The sequence below is a fragment of the Haemaphysalis longicornis genome, unplaced genomic scaffold (assembly GCF_048455015.1).
Source record: "Haemaphysalis longicornis isolate Haplotype H1 unplaced genomic scaffold, Haemaphysalis longicornis Haplotype H1 scaffold_26, whole genome shotgun sequence".
Lineage (NCBI taxonomy): Eukaryota > Metazoa > Arthropoda > Arachnida > Ixodida > Ixodidae > Haemaphysalis > Haemaphysalis longicornis.
This window is the reverse complement of record NW_027526319.1, coordinates 3755181-3774238: the sequence shown is the minus strand read 5'-3', so window position 1 is coordinate 3774238 and position 19058 is coordinate 3755181. Positions and strand designations below refer to the sequence as shown.

At 48.0% G+C, this 19058-nt stretch overlaps 1 protein-coding gene across 1 annotated transcript in view; it reads left to right on the top strand.

The window, feature by feature from the left end:
- LOC144172832 (alcohol dehydrogenase [acceptor]-like) overlaps positions 1-19058 on the top strand; it is a 57942-nt gene that overhangs the window by 22561 nt on the left and 16323 nt on the right. Inside the window, exons 3-7 of the mRNA XM_077701456.1 lie at positions 1493-1679; positions 3578-3712; positions 11143-11264; positions 13817-13984; positions 16749-16893. Coding sequence (XP_077557582.1) covers positions 1493-1679; positions 3578-3712; positions 11143-11264; positions 13817-13984; positions 16749-16893 — 757 coding nt within the window. The remainder of the gene's footprint in view (positions 1-1492; positions 1680-3577; positions 3713-11142; positions 11265-13816; positions 13985-16748; positions 16894-19058) is intronic.

Genomic DNA, 19058 nt, shown 5'->3' with positions numbered 1-19058 from the left:
TTTTGGTTTGGGTCGGGTCTAGTATTACAACTAAAGCTCCTGCTTGTGCTGCGGCTTGTAGCAGGGTGACGACAATCACGAGGTTTGTCTTCGTCCTTACCAGCATAGTTTTCTCCGCCTTCCAAGGAATGAGGTTGCGTGCATATGAACATTGGAAGAGACCGTATTTTTGCTGAGGGTGTAGTCGGTATGCATATTTATGGGTATCGTGTGGTCCTTATTCGTTGGTCGTTATTCTTGTGGGATTTTCTTGAGTGGGAAAGCAGCCAGAGAAATCCACTTCGCCTCAGGACTTTGTGACCGTTGGAGGTTTTTAGGAGGCGTGACTTATGATTAGACTGATGGACTTCTATTACCCCCTCTGCCGAAATATGGAGTCCTATGCAAAACAGACTGAACACGTGGGGTACAGAAAGCTGTTGTAATGTACACAGAACAGTACAAAAATTGTCCACGTATCTTCTCACTTTTCGAAAGACGACACTGCCCTCGGAAGACGACACTCTTCTACTACCCCTGCCACGTAGTTTTCAGTCTTCGGTGCCCTGCTCTTTTTTCACGCTCTTCTCCCTTCTCGCTCCTCTTATGATAAACCCAGTGGAGGATTTCCTAAGCCAATTCTATTTTCTGGCGTCCCATTGCTACCGCGCACAATCTATTATAACCTTTCGTTGCTGTTGGACTTGGAAAGCCGCGAGGTCTGGGCTGGGGCGAAGGCGCTTTTAATATGTTCGGTCATACTTGGAATATTGTTTTCGACGGCTATTTTTTATTTTCTTACCTAAAATATCAAGCGCAAACCTATTTTAGATGAAAAGAGCACTGCATAGTACCAGCTACGTATTGCAGTTCTGCATCAAAGATATATTGTTTTTTTTCTCAGCAATGTCGACAAAATGAAGCACGCTACAAGATTGGTGGTGTGGAAAAATTGTTGCCTTTATATGAAGTTTATCTTTGAGAATTTTCTGAACTTTTAGCCACGTGCATCACTCGACGGACAGACAAGCAGACAGACATACAGACAAGCAGATCAAAAGTTTCGAGTTGAAGTAGCCCAAATAATCTATCGTGTTTAAAATTTCGAATTCAATGCTCAAGCCTGGGATCTGCGCTGGCAAAATAGAAATACAATGGGGTAGGGGGGTCGGAGAAAGGCTCTCAAAAAGGGCACCGTACGGCATGCCTGGTCGGGAAACGGCGGTGTGGGAGCAGGGATGTCCCCTGCCGCACGTGCAATATTAGCCGCATAGAGAAAGGACGGTACCGATGCGAGGCACACGTGAGCTCACTGCTGACTGTGAGCCCGCGGAACGAGCTTCGGAGGGCGCTATCTAGGTAATTCTAATGAGGCGACGCCCGCAGCCGCAAAGTTTAGAAGGAAGCTCAAGAGCAGAGAAACAAAAAGTTCCAACTAGGCTTTCGCATTCACATTATTAATAAAAAGTATAACCATCTTCCGTAATTGTCCTTTTTCCTCTTACTGTGACAGAGATGTCTCTGGGCTCGTGGACTGGCCCTTGGAGGCTCGAGCTCCATAAACTTCATGTTCTACGTACGGGGAAACAAGCGAGACTACGACAACTGGCAGAAGGATTTCGGGGCGTTCGGCTGGTCCTACAGTGATGTGCTCCCGCACTTCCGAAATATCGAGACGTCCTATGTTCCTGGTCATGACGGTTAGTACCGTGCTGTCTTTGTGTGGGGCCTCTTGAAGAGACTTCCAGATGTAGCATGGTTGCTTTGCTTGTGATACTGAGCACTTTATCGAAAAACCGAAGAACAAGATGCTCATTGATTGTATACTTCACGAAATGCTATCCCAGCTCCAATTGCTCCCAACTGTGGCCCACCAAATGAGTACAGGTGGCGCTGTAGCCCAACTTTAGGTGCACAGAAATGCACTTGGAATAAAAAATAACAAAACATACAAATGCCGGAAAAAATGCCGCCATACCTGAAGCGTAATACCTAAATACAAGCGCTCGTATATATTTCATGCTTACATACGTCGGCAGACAAGGCACAGAGGTGACTAATAAACATTAAAATCATAGTATTGCAGGGCGAATTCATTATTTCAGTGAAGAATGTTTTTTCAAGCCGAGCACTCCTTGAAACCACGAGGAAATCATTTTATTGGGGCTGCAACGCTGTTGATACGGTATGCCGGCTGATCTCCACTCACATTCACAACGTTGACTATCGTATATTGATAGATTATGAGGTTTAGTGCGGCGACGCTACACAGACGATGAGGCGCGCCGTAATGGAGGGCTTCGGATTAAGTTTGACCACCTGGGGATCTTTCAGGTCCGTCGAAATCTCGACCATCGTAAATAAATATTACACCTTCAGGTTGGTTAATATTCGCTCGTAAAAGATCCCGTTCTATCATTGGAACAAGACGATGATTTCAGCGAGAAGATGATAAGTAAATGTAATGGTAAACAAAACTCACATTTAGCATAGGATAGTTAAACACACTGCAGTGTCAATAAAGCAACGTGAGGATCAGGAAGTAAGGGCTGCATAAAACAGCCTTTTAAATGCGGAGCAGTTCTTAGGCTTGCCTGGTCCTCCGTCGTTGATGGCGGCACCGTCCACACGCTCACTGCGCATGCGCAACTCTCCTCCTTACACCCACAGCTCCGCGATACTAGACTATATAAAAAAGAAATAGTTAGCTGCGCCCGGTTTCGATCCCACGACTCTCTGTCCGCAACGGGAGGTACGCGCTGCTCTCCCAATACGCTACAAATCCGGGACAGGAGCAAGTGCTACGAACGCGCCTTATGTCCTTGACTCATTCAAACTACGTCAAGAAGCTACTGATACAACGAAGGCACGCAAAGCTAAAATTTTGATCCCGGAATAAAACACTCTCGTGTTAAAAATTACCTATATCAAATGTTCTTTGTGCGGGTCGACCCGTGCAGGGACTGAAACTTATCCACACACTGATTTCGTAGTAAAGCTACAGCTTTAGGCATATCATAAGCGTCACAAGCGACTGTAGTCGTAGTCGTCGTCCGCGTCAACATTAATGGTACCAAAATGACCGTCACTACAAAGAGAGAATAAACTGGGTGCGTGTGGGTTTCAAATCGGGTCACCAGGTCAGGACATACGTTCTCTAACCACAGGCCTAATTCAACACAAACAAGAACTAGGCTGATGCGTGCGCCCTGACAAGCACGTGTGGCGGCACGTGCGCCGACTGGCTGCACGTGGAGGATAGCTTTCACTGTGCTAAACTCCAGGATGAATTGCGGCGAATCTGCCCGTAGGAGTATTCCACTTCAAAAGACGGCAAAAAAAGAGAAAGAGACACAACACGATGTAGAATTGAATAGCTCTGGTTATGTATATGCTTTCGTAATCAAAAAGTGCAAGCTGACATTATTGCCCAAGAAAATCTCGACCCCTTCCTCTCTAATCTCCTCGACAGGCATTCGACTTCTCCGGTATAAATGAATTCGTTCAGTCATTCACTGTGGTGAATAATGTGGGCAAGGGTGCACTGCAGGTACGCAAGCTTACAAACAATAAAACACCCGTTCTTTTCTAATTTCAGCTCCGTACCGTGGAAGTTACGGGGAAACGCCAGTGGTTTACGCCACCACTCAGACGCCTCTGAGTCAAGCATTTCTGGACGCCTGTCGTGAAAATGGCTATCCTATAATTGACTATAATGGCCGATCTCAGGCGGGTAAGCACTTTTTTTTTTGCGCGCAATATTTCAATACACTGGACTCGCTTTTAAGGAGTGTGGACTGGGGTGCTGGTGGAGTTACTGTATACAGTGGGAACGAAACAATCAGAGACCCTTGCTTGACGAAAGATGGTTAAGCTTTCTCCCGTGGAAACTGAGTGAAAGGCAAAGTCCAAAGCCAAGAACCACGCAACGATCCCAAGACATGCTACGCTACCCGATGCGATGTTTTGGTTTTATTAGGTGATTTCATTCGGATCACTCAGCAGTTCGTCTGTTCATTGTGTGGTCGTTGGCTATGGACTTTGCCTTTGACTCAGTTTCCATGGTAGAAAGCTTCGCGTTCAGAACTCTTTTAGATGCGAAGAAGCTTATGGTCGCGCCTGTTCCCTCCGCCGTTCAGTGGGCGCCGTTGTGCTGCGTCCACACCCCCACTGCGCATGCCTGGCCAGGCACCGCTGGTGATGATTTTGGCAGGATGCCCCTAGGGTTTGCACAACAAAAGAATCCGTCACGAGATAGCTTCTCGTTCACCCACCGTCATCATCTTCCTGTAGGGGACCCTTCTCCCGCAACGCCGCGATGAGTGCCACGTGCAACGCCGCCGGTAACGCCACCTGCAATGCCAGCGTCAACGACAGTGTCCGCGCCACGGACAGCGCCGCAGAGAAGGGGCACAACAAGAACAAGAAGAAGAAGGAGCATCACCTCCTCCTGCCGGGATCGTCCACCCGGAACACAAAGACGCTGACCTCAACCCGAGTCAAGACTTGGTGCGCTTGATCAAACACGCGAGTCCGTGCGTGGCCGTGCGCAAGCGCCAGGACATCGTCGACCGGGACGAATACTACAAATTGATGAGGATGACAAACGCGGAACAACATGAGCTATTGCGCGAGATCACCCACCGGCAGACGATGCCGTCAGCACCTCCGTTACGGGTCTTGTTCAGCGGACCGGCCGGTCGCGGAAAGACGTTCGTCCTCCGGATTGCCGTGCACCTCTACAACCGGTACAGAAACACCGACAACAACCCCGCCTACAACGCGTTCATCTGCGCGAGCATCGGAAAGGCGGCTGCGGCAGTGGGAGGAACCACGGTGCAGGTGGCTTTCAAGCTGTCTCGGAAGACCACTGGCGCCAACAAGAACGAAGGCCTCAGCGCCAGCGAGTCCACACCTTCCGCGTGGCTTTCCGGAACATGAAATGCGGGATCATAGACGAGGTGAGCATGATGTCTGCGGACAACCTAAACGCAGCCTACTTGAGTCCACCCCATGGCTGCTTCGCATACTCTCAGGGTTCCCCTACGGTAAGATGGTGAAATTTTTTCAAGAGGTTTGATTTTTTTTCTTGACGCCTTAAAAAAAAGTTGAGAGGAAATAATCGGGTTCTTCAAAGTTATGAATTTTCATTATCATCAATGAGTAAGCTGTTCTGAAATTCGTTTTTAGTGCGGCACTCGCCAACAGTGAGTCCGAATAGCGCAATCAGATGGCCCTCGGCTTCATAACGCGATAGATCCAAGTGCGGGGCCGTCCACGGAAAGTGTTTTTTCTTGAGGCCATAAGGAACGCTGAGTGGAGACGAATCATGTTCTTCAAATTTTATGAACTTTGGCCGACATAAACGAATTGGCTTTCCTGCATAGCGTTTGGGGCGCTTACGGACGAATCAGTAAGACATAAAAAGATTCGCTTTAAAAGAGCATGTAACCGTATGCCATGGCCTCGCAGATTGAAGATGTGTGCGTTGGCCGTAATCACCAAGTGCGGGATCTTGGCCTCTACCGCGAATATATATTGTCACGAGAAGACGATGAAGAAGGCAACGGAGCGTAGCTCTGTCGTCGCAGCCTGCGGCGACGAAGCTGCCTTATAAGGCTGTCTTCTAGGGCTCTGCGGGCTGCCTTCTAGGGCTGCTTTCTACGGTAGCCTTCTAGGCAGCATTCTGCGGCCTGCCTCCTAGGGCTGTCTTGGCCGCCATGTAAACAAGCAGCAAATGCATCGTTCGACTGTCTGATCGTTTATGTACTTGTCTTGCTGCCACGTAACATCTTTGGTGGGTTGTGCGGGTCCATCGCCGTCCTGGCCCTAGCTGAGCACCTCAACGGCAACAGCGAAATCATCGAGGGGCATCCCCAGCCCTACCGCTACAACACCCAACGCCCCCCCCCCCCCCCCCCCCCGCTCCGTCTTCCCACCCAGTGACGAGCCGATCCGGAACCGCCAAGACCCGATGACATGTGACCAGACGACGGCGACATGTCCCCAGCCCAGAAGTCCGACGTGGTTCCGACTACCTTAGACATTTCGTTCGTGTCTTGACGAGGTCGTGTCCTATGCGACGAGGTCGTGTCCTATCATCCTATGCGGCGGCAAGGAGTTCATTGTACATTGTCATCGCAACTTTCGTCCTCACCACATCAAGTACTACTGCGGCGTCGACAGCGACGGTCGCTTTCAGATGGGGGCCATGTAATGAGAAGACGATAAAGAGGGCAATTCAGCATAACTCTGTCGTCCCAGCCTCCGACGACGAAGCGTTTCGCCGAGAGGGGTCCTAGGCGTCGTGGGAGCGCGCTGCGGCGGCAGCGCCCATGCGCTGAAATCACGACGGCGGCATCGTGGCTGTGTAGTACACAAGGCCCTCCAGCATGTCTGGTAAGGCGTCGCAGAATACAGTGGACGGCAGGCAGACAACAACGTCGATGCGTCAGACGAAGACGAAATCCTCCAACCGCCACGCCCGGCGGCGCCTGTGTAACGGTGTTGCGTACGGTGCCTGTTCCCGATGCTGGTGGCCGCGCTGCTAGCCCTCGTCGGTGTCATCGCCGCACCCCGGGTTGTCTTCATTCTGAACTGCACTGTTTTCAAGGGCACTGCAGGCGAGCTGCTTTTCCTTGACAGCTTCTTTGGTGGCAAGAACGACAGTCGGAGGTGAATCTGTGAGCCCCTACGACTCCCCTGGGGCACAGGAAGCCCCTCAAGGTATCGTGAAGCTGGCGGCTAATCTCAAAGACTTGCGCCTGCAAACCTGACCGCCGTCGGGAATGGCAAAGGGGGCCCATGGCCCGCCGGCTCAGCGCATGGGCAATTAGAATCGCGAAAGAGTGTACGCGCCGTACCTGGGAGCCGCTTTGACGACGACGAAGGCAAAGATGGACCTGCTGGAAGCACAAGCTCTCCCAGAACAGGTCATCGCTGTGCCGAAAGGTGGAGTAATGAGGAAAGTACGAGTTGCCACAGTGACTGATGACGAGGAGAACTCGAAGGAACATGTACCGGGCTACCACCGTAGGCCAGTTCACGCCGATGGAGTACAATCCCCCGCCGGGTGTGGTAAGGCCGTTGCCAACTAAGCAGTTTAACCGCAATCAACAAGTGCTCCGGTTGGCCTGATGAGCGCCAGTGGTAAAAACGGCTCCAGTCACCCAGTGACAAGGCTCGCCACCAAACCCGCAAGCTTAGCCTTCGTGGCTGCCCACACTAGGCTTCGCGGTCGGGCCGCTGCCAAGAGAGGAGGCCAACAGAAATCGCCAAGCGCTCCGGCTGGCCTTACGTACGTCGGTGGAAATAACGACACCAGGGGCGGCAGCGTAGTCACCGCGGCGGTCACCACTATGTCGTGTCCTTCAAGCGCCGCCCCGCTGGAGAATGAGTCGGTGTTGGCGTCGTCGCACTCGCTGAAAACGCATTGGTGTATGCGCACAAAGAAGCCGCTTAAGGGGATTCGGGGGCTACCAGGGACAAAGCTGTCAGAGTCTGGTACGTCTCGCCAATAATATACCAGAGGCCGGCACAGCAATGACGCAAATGAAACCGCAGGTCTAGCGAAGCTCAAACGTTACATTGGCGGATCTCCCAAACTTACCGAGTCGGACAGTAATGCACTCACTTCGCGTGCACGGGCAAAACAACATTTGTCAGAGGCACCTTTTCAACCTGATAACCTATCGTTCAGCACATTAAAAAGTAAGCAATGCCGTTGGGAATGAGTTAAAAGTCACCTAAAGCACAGTAATTCTCTGCTACTGGCAGTACAAATTTCACACCTGGAAGCGCGACACTCATTCACTTAACGGAAGGTAAGATGGCGTATACATAAAGAGCCGCAGGCTCAAATAAAACTGAAGTATTCATACAAAACGACCAGAACGTATCGACTCCGAGTTCTAAATCTGTTACGCCGTCTAACGGGTCGGATGATCACGAAGCCTCGGCTGTCACTGCTGTATTGTTCCCTCTAACAACAGCTGTGCGCCATAGGCCGGAAATTGAGAAAGCTACCACTTTAATCTATCGCCAATCGCTGGTCGCACCGCCTCATCCCTCTGGCGGTACTTCAGTAACTCATCAGACACCCGAAGACGTGAGTGAGAGCAGCGGTACAGAGGCTGGAAGGTTTGTATACTTTAAATCCCACTATTACGACACTATAGAAGACCGTGACGTAGAAGAGAGCGGTGAGCAGTCCCCAACTGCAGTTCATCACTTTGACCGAAACCCGGCCAACGGGTCAAACGAAACAAGTCAAATGCCGGTCGTACCTGATACGGCCGATTCGGAAGGTGATGCATGTTCAATGGCCGCTTTAGGTGACGAACTGCTAAAAGTGTCCACAACTCCTGGGCTTATCCAATCAACAGAGCTTTGAAGGCGAGGTCAGTCATTCCAACATTGCTAGCGCGTCAGAGAAGGAGTCACGAGGTGGTTAAAGAGCCTCGTTCCTATTATATCGAAATGAAACATCCCCCCTCCCCGAAAACACCTCAACGAGAGCTTCAACTCCTTCGAACGTAACTCATCAGTGGAAAGTTATCGCAGGGGAGAAGCCGCAAACGACAGATTACTCGATTCGTAACGCAACAAAACCACCGACACCACGCAATGTTACGAGTGACCGACATCGATTGCTTGAAGTGGAGGTGAAATTTTCGGTCCCAAGAAAACGGGAAGGAATAATGTCACTGCTGAAAACAAGTACACTGAGTTCCTTGACAAGCACCCACAAGCCACTGGAATGTACTAATGTAACGAGCGGGGCGGGCAGAGTGTTTTTGATACGATAGCGGCTTCCTCGAAGGAAACGCATTCTGCACCACTAACTGCATTGAACAAAAGCGTAGTTTTGCTTGTATCGATCAACACGGCACCCAGCACCACCAAACTGCAGCCTCCTACAAGGAATAATGCAAGCGCAATTTCAACCGTACGAGACCAAGTTACCAGCAATGATGACGACGAAGAGAGTACGACGTCAGCGTTGTTGTCAACTCAAGATCTCGCTTCGGTTATAAACTTCGGTTATAAATGGCTAGCTTGACGTCACCAAGCTGAACTCGGTGACGGAACCTGAAAGCGCTGGTGTTACCACCATGGAGGTAACCTCCACTTTTACGTTCATCTTAAGCGCACAAAAAACACACGTACGCAGAAGATAGTAACAAGCGCTACTTTCAACTGAATTTTATTGAATCAGGGTGAAATATACACCAACAAAATATACCAGTGCAATTAACAGGAAGATATAGAATACCAACTAGCCGGAACGGAAGCCCTTCTCCAGTTTTACATCAGGCGAGCCGAAAGGAATACGGGAAATTCCGGTGGTATATAATCGACAAGCCGTATTGGTGGCAGTAATAAATTAGTCGAAACATATGAAGCACGGAAAAATATGCTAGCGGGAGATTAAGCTGCTGGTACGACAAACCGTAGTGGGGACGGTGACCTTCACCTAGACGTGTCTTCTAATCCAGACAATAGGTCAGTAGCTACTACACTCTCGAACATGCTTGAGGCCTACACGGTGGCAGTTTCCACCGCGAACACAAAAGTTGCAACACTAACACTAGTCGCTTCTTCCGATCTACCACACCAAACCAGCCATGCGGTGAAAGGTGCAACTAGCCGGGGTCTATCCGAGGATCATCCGAGCAACGTCAGCACTAACCAAACGCTAGCACAGTCGTTGACTGTCACCTTAACCGCAATCTCGTCAGGCACCGGGAGGGAAAGGCAAGGTCCTCAAATAACGGCACCGATGAGGGCTCTGTCTTGCAGAGCATCTTGCTACCGAAGAACCCACCCACGTCGACGACTGTAGCCGCCTCCTGGTATACGCGAGTCGGCGTAAAGTACTACGAACACAGCAAGAACGACAGCTGTCGGACTGCAACGCTGATTCCATTGCCGGCCATTCCGACACAACGCCCCCAAACGCAGGATTAGCGGAGACAGTGCAAGCACTTCCAGCATGAAGTCCGACGTTTTCCAGGGTACTACTAAGGCAACGTGGGGCCATCATCAAAGCCGGAAGAGTCGAATGACGACCGAGGTACGCTGCCTTGCCCTCTTCATCGTCTTGTGGTGACAATATATTGTCGTGCACACCTCATTTCGATGTAGAAAGCATGATGGCTGCTCGTCTTGCGGGCCTGGTTGGGATGGGACTACCCCTGCGGTAGTTGCTATTGATTTTTATCAATGAGAATTCGCCAGGACCGAAAAGGGAGTGCTTCTATTTTGAAAACCAATCCGTCCCTACTCAGCGCTCAATGGCACGTGCTCCAATTTTGTGTTATTTGACATTGTGCGCCTGGGAAGGCTGATGATGATGATGACATTGTGTCGGCAGTTGTAACAGTGCCAATCACTGTATACAATAGCGACCACGAAGCCATTGGGAATGTATACCGTTATTATGTGACAATGAGTGACGGAATTACGTCTTTACGACAGTTTTCAATACCACGATGTTTACAGCTCCGCTCGGTACCCCCGTTCGCGAAGCGGAATGGCTGTCATTTTTGTGTAAAAGGCAAGATAATAGTATTCCTTTGGTGTACAAACATTAACAAGTATTTCTGTTTGTCTGAATGTCCTATTCTTGATCACATATTATTCCATGTTGTTTCAATAAAAGTGGGCGTATTCTTTTTTGGTGACGTACAAAAAGTCAGAACCTTCTAATATCAAATAACACATTGTAGTTATTTGAATATTATATATTACCCGAACTTGTCGGTACTTTTGTTAGATACCCAAGTTGTAAATACCCACAGAAAATAGATTTTCGGTAAAGGGATTTCGGGCTTTAAATTATGTTTCGAGATGTTGCCACGGACACAGAAATTAAAATATGTAAATAAAATTTCACGAGCTGTAATGCACTGACGTTTGTAGAATAAAAGACCAAGGAATATAGTCGCATTAAAGCAAGTTTTACGACGTAACATAGGGAAGCAAAGAAGCGACAGTTTGCCTAGGCCGCGATGCTTCTTTGGGCAGGGTTAAAGATGCTGCTAACGTATTCAACTTATCGATCCGTGAATTTTCATGAAATGGCAATACCCTTTACTATGGTTACTTGAAATTGCAAACGCTAACTACACCGTGTAGCGAAGTGAATTTATGCGGTCGCAGGTTGCTCCCGACTTCAAGCTAACGCAGCCAATGGAGAGCGTTACAGTGCGGCAAAATCCTTCATCACGCCGATTCTTGGGAGGAGAAACTTGCACATTTCGCTTGACAGCCACGTGACCAAGGCAAGTGATACAGTGTTTTACGGAAGCGGCATTGCGCTTTTTCGCGCATTTTTTTACGACGCGAAGTTTTTAAAAATATACCACACGATAGATTTTCACGTGTTTTGAAAACACCTATCTAGCTACTTCATTGAAAACTTCTATACTAGGATGCCTTTGAAGCCTGTTTGGTTATTTACGTAAGGGTTGTTTTTTATTAGGCGCAATGCTTCGATGTATCATCAAATTCAAAAAGTGACCGTCGCCATCGCTAAAATAAAAGGCACCAAAATGGCCACCGCTGTGAACCGCAAATAAATAAAGAAAACACATTTAGGTTAATGTAAGATTGAACCTAACTGCGCCAGCTTAGCACTCCGCAGAAGGAAAAAAGAAGGATTAATGTTGTGCGGTCCATGTCACATGTCAAGATGGTGGCACGTAAGTGCAACAGGCGTACGCGGAGTACAGCTTTCTGTGACGGAAGGGGGCCGTGCAAATTGCGGTTAGTCGACCTGTCGGACTATCTCGCTTCAAGAGACGAAGAAACGAAAGCGACTAAAGAGACACAAACGCCAAGTAGCAGCAGAGAAATCTCAAACCGTCTTTGCTGCGCTTTCAAAGCCCACAAGCAGACTTCAGTTCCCCAAGACCTTTTCTTCGAAACGACCCCAGCAGCTCGTCCCTAAATATTTTTTCACCAGTTACCGGACGTGAAGCAGGACTCTACTGGCCGGGTGTCGAAGGATAACTTTTTAAAAGTCTCGAATACTCTTGCGCTTACGTCTGTGTTTGTGAGTTCAAAGCAAAAGCAACATGACTCCCTATGTTTCACTGAGAAACTAACAGGGTGCCTGTACTTTTTGTGCTAAATTTCTTGTATTGGCGCATATATTTTCTTACAATATGAACTAGAAAGGAATCTGGTGCTAGCGTCTATGCGGCTCACATCAAGGCTGTCTGTGTAGTCATAGACCACGATTACATCATGCGCTCGCCATATATCATTGGCTTGGATTGAAACGCTTTAGTGGCCGTATATTTGAACACAGTGCCACAAAAAACGCAAAGATGGTGTGTTATTATATAAGTTCCGAATAAAACAGGCTGTTTCAACGCTAGTGAAATAGGAAGTGAACCATATTTTCGCAGCAACGGTTGTGCCTACTGTTGTTCTGCAGGCGAAGTTGGTCGTTAACCAAAATTTCAATATATTGTGGGAAATTCGGACTCCTATTTTGTCATTTGACTATTATTTCAGACATGATGTCGTTTGAATACTTTAGAGAGCTTTTTAAGTGCGCATACAAAAACGTCGTCTTCGTGGTGAACCGGTGCAGCAAGTATCAGCTAGTTTAAGAAAACTTGTTGCCGAGCGAGTTGGTTCATACTTGAAGAATAAATACAACGTGGCGTTAACAGCCGCGGAAGAAGACAAGATACAACAGGTACAGGCGCCCGCATCTGTGGTATCTTGTCTTCGTCGAAGTACGTTTTGTTTATTTTTTTCGTCAGCCACAACTTTCACGGCGGCATATTATGCGCTCAGTCGTACGTCCTTCGACTGCGGCACGACCAACGTCAGGTACAATCATGCACTGCCTGCCTTTTCACCGAACACGGCTACCACAGAACAGGGAGGATTCTGGCTTCCTCCTTGCGCGTAGATACCTTGATGCATTGTGACTAAAGCAAATCCCCAAAACCGCTTAAGAATCCAATTGTCATCCCAAGCCAAAGTCAAAAGGGGGTGTCTTACCATAACACCCACGACGACATGGATTGCCAGATCCAGTTTGCTCTCTAGTATATTTACTAAGAAACTCTATGATTAGCGCCGTCTCGTTCATATTTAACATACCCCTAAAGCTATGTGAAAGTGTAGTCAACGGGGAGTAGGGGTTAGTCATGACGTTATCACGGCGCGTACCTGTGCTCTGTTACCGTGTATGCAGTGTTTATGAATTTTAAAGTGCGCGTCCATGGATTTTTTTTTTCATTTTACGAGGGCTGTACCAGGGTTTTCCCCCTCAGAATACATAGAATGGTTTCGGAGTTAAAACTTTACACACTCATGGCTAATAAGAGGGTCCTCAAAATTACCGTGTCTACACCGTTCATTCCTCTACAGCTGCTTGCTACAAGTACGGAAACATTCGAACGACAATTCCCATTTTCCTCTAGGCCTCTCGCAGTCGTCATCCATTTACTGTTCATTCACCGTCTTACTTTATATCTACTCCGACATACCCATTTCCGCCCCGTTAAAGGTTACCCGGGCTACAGTCGTTAGTACTAAGCACTTTGTAACCAAAGCGATGCCGCATAGCGCAGATGATACACATATGCTGCAGCTCAGATTCTTCATGCTATACTTTTTCGCATTGGCCACATGATTTTGGTACATGGAGTCGGAATCTCTCAAATTGTGTATGTGGTTTGAGCAAAAATTCTAAAATACACGTGCAAACGGCTATTGTGCTTCTAAATGGCGCGACTTCTATCAATAGCCGTTAGCTGGGAGTGAAATTTTCAATTCTGCCAAACTTTGCGCTCGGGCTTGCTTTTCCCAGGTGCTGTTCGAAAGAAAACGAGCAGTCGGCGTGCGTTTTCTTAAACAAGGCCGGATGCAGAGTGTGCTCGCGTCCCGCGAAGTGATCCTATCAGCCGGTGCCATTGGGTCGGCTCAGCTGCTGCAATTGTCTGGAGTGGGCCCCAAGTCCGACTTAAGGCAGCTCGGGGTTTGTTTTCATCATTACAAATGTGATTATTATATACCCAGTTCTAATCGTCATAGCGCAGGGATACTCTGGTTTTTCTTTCTCAGCGAGGGGCTCAGAGTACTTAATATAGGTAACACCTGCGTTCGTGCCAGGTTTACCGGATATTTCGCCACAACTTGTGTATTTTCTGTTATTTTTTGTGATGTAGTGCGCTGAATATGACTGTCACATCTGGTATTAGGCAAACATGTTTACAATTCATCGCTTCTGACTGAAGCAAACGCTTATATTTGTAGTTAAATGTATGTACGAGAAACTTAGGGACATGAACGTGTCAAGTACGGCGGGTCAAATTGAGTTAACTGAGTTGCCAAAATTGACCAGGGGAAGCAAAACGAACGACATTCATGCGTACAACAATACAGTGATAGAGGAAACATTGGAAATAGGAAGAAGCTTCAGAGCAACCAAAAAGAAGCTAGCTATCGACAAAGACCGAATTTACGCACTCAGACACGAGCAGGGTAACATTACATATGATATCAACGAGACAATAAAAAACAATTTTACAGCATGCTATAAGCCAGCGATGTTACACGTGGGGAAACTAATCAGCCTACCGGCTTAGGTCGGGGTGTTCTACTAGTAACGAACGACGAAGTAGAAAAGGCTATCAAGGGCATGAAAAGAGGAAACGCTGTAGGTACCGACGACACATTCCGATATCTTCTGCAGGAGGGAGGATATTTGGTACAGGAAAAGCTTCCTACAGTGTTTTCAGAATGCTTCAGGACACCTTAGTGCCCATAGCCTATAAAAGCTCCAGTGTAATTCTGATTCTCAAAGAGGGGGACACCAAAGATCTTAAGAAATATAGACTGATTACCCTACTCTCAGTTGTATGCAAGCGGTTTACAAAAATAGCATGCAAGCTGTTTACTAAACTAACAGTTAACCAAATAAGTGATGGGCCAAATTCTCAACAACCAAGAGCGCAGGCATGGTTTAGGAAAGGGCACTCAACGAAGCATCACATCCATGTCGTCAATCAGGTGATATAATAATTCCCAGAGTACAATAAAGTATTTATGTGGCATTTATAGAATACAAAAAGGCGCTTTATTCACTAATCACCACAGCGGTGCTGGAAGAATTGAAAAACCAGGGAATAGAGGGGACCCAACTGAGACTCCCAGATTGCATGTATAAAATATGTACATACAGGCGCGGCCCCTGTTAGGTGCAACACCGCATTGCATCGCCGGGCTGCGCGGAGCGCAACTACAGGCGCTGCGGGCATCTTGCGGCACATGTGAGGTTACCAAACTTAGTGCCAGAGGTGGACGCACCTTGCACTGATTGCACATTTGCCGTAAGATTCCCGCAGCGCCAGCGGTGGTGCTGCCTGAAACGTGGCAACGCCTTGCCGTGTTGCATCTAGCAGTGGCCGCGACTGCACAGGCCGGATAATTCTTCACAACCAAAGCGACAAATTACCGATCCGAAAGGGCTCACGTTAGGGTGATAACATTTCGCCAAAAGTGTTCACAGCATGTCTGGAGGAAGTATTCAGAATGCTTGACTGCGAAACACTAGATTACAGCTTAAGCGAGAAAGCCTGAGCCTTTTGAGGATTGCAGGCGACATAGTCTTGGTAAGAGATTCTGCAGAACATCTTGAAAAATTGTTTGACGGAATAAAATCCAAATGATGGCTCAAAATATATAAGCATAAATTTTAATTATTATGCATAAACACGCCTAAAGCGCGCTGTTTTGCATATGCACAAAACGCTTGAACAACTTCAACATTATAACTACCGTGGACAGGTGGTAAGTGCTCATCCCAACCAGGAGAAAGAAAGCCAGGTCAGAACAGGTTGGTGCACTCAGCAAACGCTCCTAAATTATGAAATATAAGCTACCTCTATCACTGGAAAGAAGAATATAAACCAATCCGTCCTGCCGGAGATGACATATGGAGAAGAAACTTGGCGCCTTACTAAGCAACTTGAAAGTAAACTTAGGGTGCCTGAACAGGTAATGGAAAGAAGAATGATAGGAGCAACGCTAAGGGAAAGGAAGCGAGCTTCCTTTATGAGAGAACAAACTCAAGTAGAGGATATCATAGTTGAAATAAAGACAAAGAAATGGCCTTGGGCATGCTGCGTAGTGAGGTGGAATGGCAGCCGCTGACCTTCAGGGTTACAGTGCAGATACCGAGACGCGGGTGTAGAAGAAGGGGAAGACCAATAACTCGGAGGAAAGACGAAGTAAGAAAATTCAGGTGTAAAGAATGAACCAGAGCAGCGCCTGACAGGAGCGGTTAGAGGTCAGTGGGAGACGCCTTCTTCTTGTAGTTGGCCTAAGTAAGCTGGGGATGATGATGATTATGATGATGATGAGTGGTTAATAAGATCCGCGACCCCAAGGTAGCTATAGAAATCATGCATATGATATCGCAGTTTGAGTTATTGGTATGCAGAAAAGCTTTCCTCAGAGGGAAATAAGATATGGCTAATGGCTGGCCACTGGACTAACACGCGTGCTACATGAAAGTACCACAACAAAAGCCATATTTGCCACTTCATGCGCGTGAGTGTTGACAACATCGCCATACTTCCGTAAAGAAATTCTGGGTCAATCTAACTATACATAAGATGATGGGAAGTCGTCTTACCACTAGGCGTAGCTACACAGTTTAGACGTGCCTACGGTGTGCGAGAAATTTTGTTGCACTTTTCTCCGAAGCGTGGCTTTTGAAGAGTGACGTTATGCGACAGATTCCAGTAATTGCGGACCTGCCGGTGGGCCGTAACCTCCAGGACCACATGCACGTAGAAGGCATTGCAGGAACGATGCAGCAAGGTGCTGGTATTGACATCTTCCGTATCAGCTCTTTGACGGACTACATATTCTCTCGATCAGGTAAACACTGTGATTGCCTGCCGTCTCAGCGTTATGTGTGCTTACCGCCCCCCCCCCTTCCCCCCCGAATGATATACTTTATCGGCACCTGAAAATTCCAAAAAGCCAAACATAGTTTCTGAAATATTGGCAGTATACGCACTTGAGTGTAAACCTCTGGGGCGCTACTAGGCCACCGTGGTGTGAAGTACCAATGTTTCTGAAGTTAGGAGCAAGGGCATCGTAATTTTGTTTTTGGTGTGTATTTGTAGTGTTCGGGCCATCGATTAATTAGCCTTTCCCGATCGTTTTCTGGTGCAGAATAGCGAGTTGGGCTGGTCGTTGAAATTGCATGTCGAAAACTTCAACAAAGAAAAAAAAACTTCAAACAGCGCATCACTTGAAAAAACGCGACACAAACGAAGGGAACCAAGGACGATCGCTTACTTACGACTGAAGTTTAATCAGAGAAGGCGAAAAGCGCTTGTCCGGTGTTCCCTTCGTTTGTGTAGTGTTCTTTCAAGTGTTGCGCTTTCTGAAGGTTTTTTTTTTGGAAGGTATTGACATGCTTTTCATGTGCAGATAGTTCTAACCTGCTTAAACCTGAAAATTGCAGGGTAAAACTGCGAAGGATGTTGCGTCGCACGCAGGCCGTACGATAAGCTTCCTATCGGGCGTGATAGTCGCAGGTTATATTTAGAGGTGTTGCTTTGTACAACGGAGTTTATCTGTGGTGGCTGTCGCGTTTATCGGCCAGCTGCGCATAAAAAGGTGGAGTGTTCTATTCGGTGTAAGTCATAAACTACTGAAAAGCACGCGATACCACAGTCAGCAATGTTTACCTATACTCAACATCACTGCCAGCAGCGAGTTTTTTCTAATATCCGGGTTCAAACAAAAGGCAGAAAGATAAAGGAAAGGCAGGAATGCTTCCAGGTTGGCCACAAGCTTAGTTGTTTCAAAACGTTCATACTCATTTCATTCCCTGCTGCTGTGGCCTTGTCTTTTCTGTCGCTGGACGCCATACTTTTATTAATGCGAAGGCCTTAGGTGTCTCACGAAGAGCGAAAAGGGACCGCATTTGTCGTTGGCTTCAACACAAATGGTTACAAAAGACCGCTGCTCAAAATGAGAAATAAACTGGGTTTGTGTGATATTTGAACCCGTGTTGCCTGAGCAGCAACTCTGCAAGCCCGTCACTTTGCCCGAATGAACAAGAATTAGCCACATGCGCGCGCCCTAACAGGTGCATTGGGTGGCCAACGCCGCTTGTATATAAACTTTGCCTAACGCGTCGCCCGCCGTTTTCCAATGGGAGCGGTGGGCGCGCTTAGTTCATTCGCTCGTCCGCAACTTGGCGCACGCCCGCGGGCGTCTCACCTTAAGTCACTGCTCGCGAGTGTCAAACGCTGCGCCCACTTTTACGAAGTGTGTATGTCAGCTTGCCTGTTGAGTTTCAGGATCACTTTGGCTCACATTTGAGCCGCGACAAGGCGTTAGCTCTGGGCCACTGGGGATATCGATCTACGTGTCGCCACTGTTGTACGGAACGGCGTTACAAGGAACGGCGTTCCTGGAACTAGTTCCTTTTTGGAGGAACGGAGGAACGCCGCCGTTTCATTAAGGGTCGGTGGAACTGTAACGGTAACTCGTTAGGTTTATGAAGGAACGGCAGGAACGGCGTTCCTGCCGTTACATCGCTAGGATTAGGCTGTTTTTGATGCCAAGGCTCGAGTGCAAAAATCCACAAGTCGTTATTGTGTTTCTCCTCCTATATAATCTGGTCAATTTGCCCGCCCTTCAGCCGTACGTGCTTCCGCGAGGGTCAAAGGTAGAAGAATAACCCCGCAGTAGGCCGCAGCTAGTGCTTGCTTTCATGCTGGTTGTACTTACGCGGCGTTCGACGGGAGAATAGCGTAGCCGCGAGAATGCTTTTCACCTTCCATCGTTTGCCTGGGGAGGCCAGGACGCGCTCCTGGCCGATAGAATTGGTCCCTGGCGGGGAAAGATTGTCTAATACGGGATCCGGAGATTTCGGTGTCGGACATTTAGGTGCAGGACGTTTCGGTGCGGACATTTCTGTGCACAGACATTTTGGTGCACGACGTCTTGGCCCAGACCTTTTGAGTCACGGGATGTCCCAGGTATTTTTTGAACATTTTAGTTCTAGTATTGTAATTTCGTGA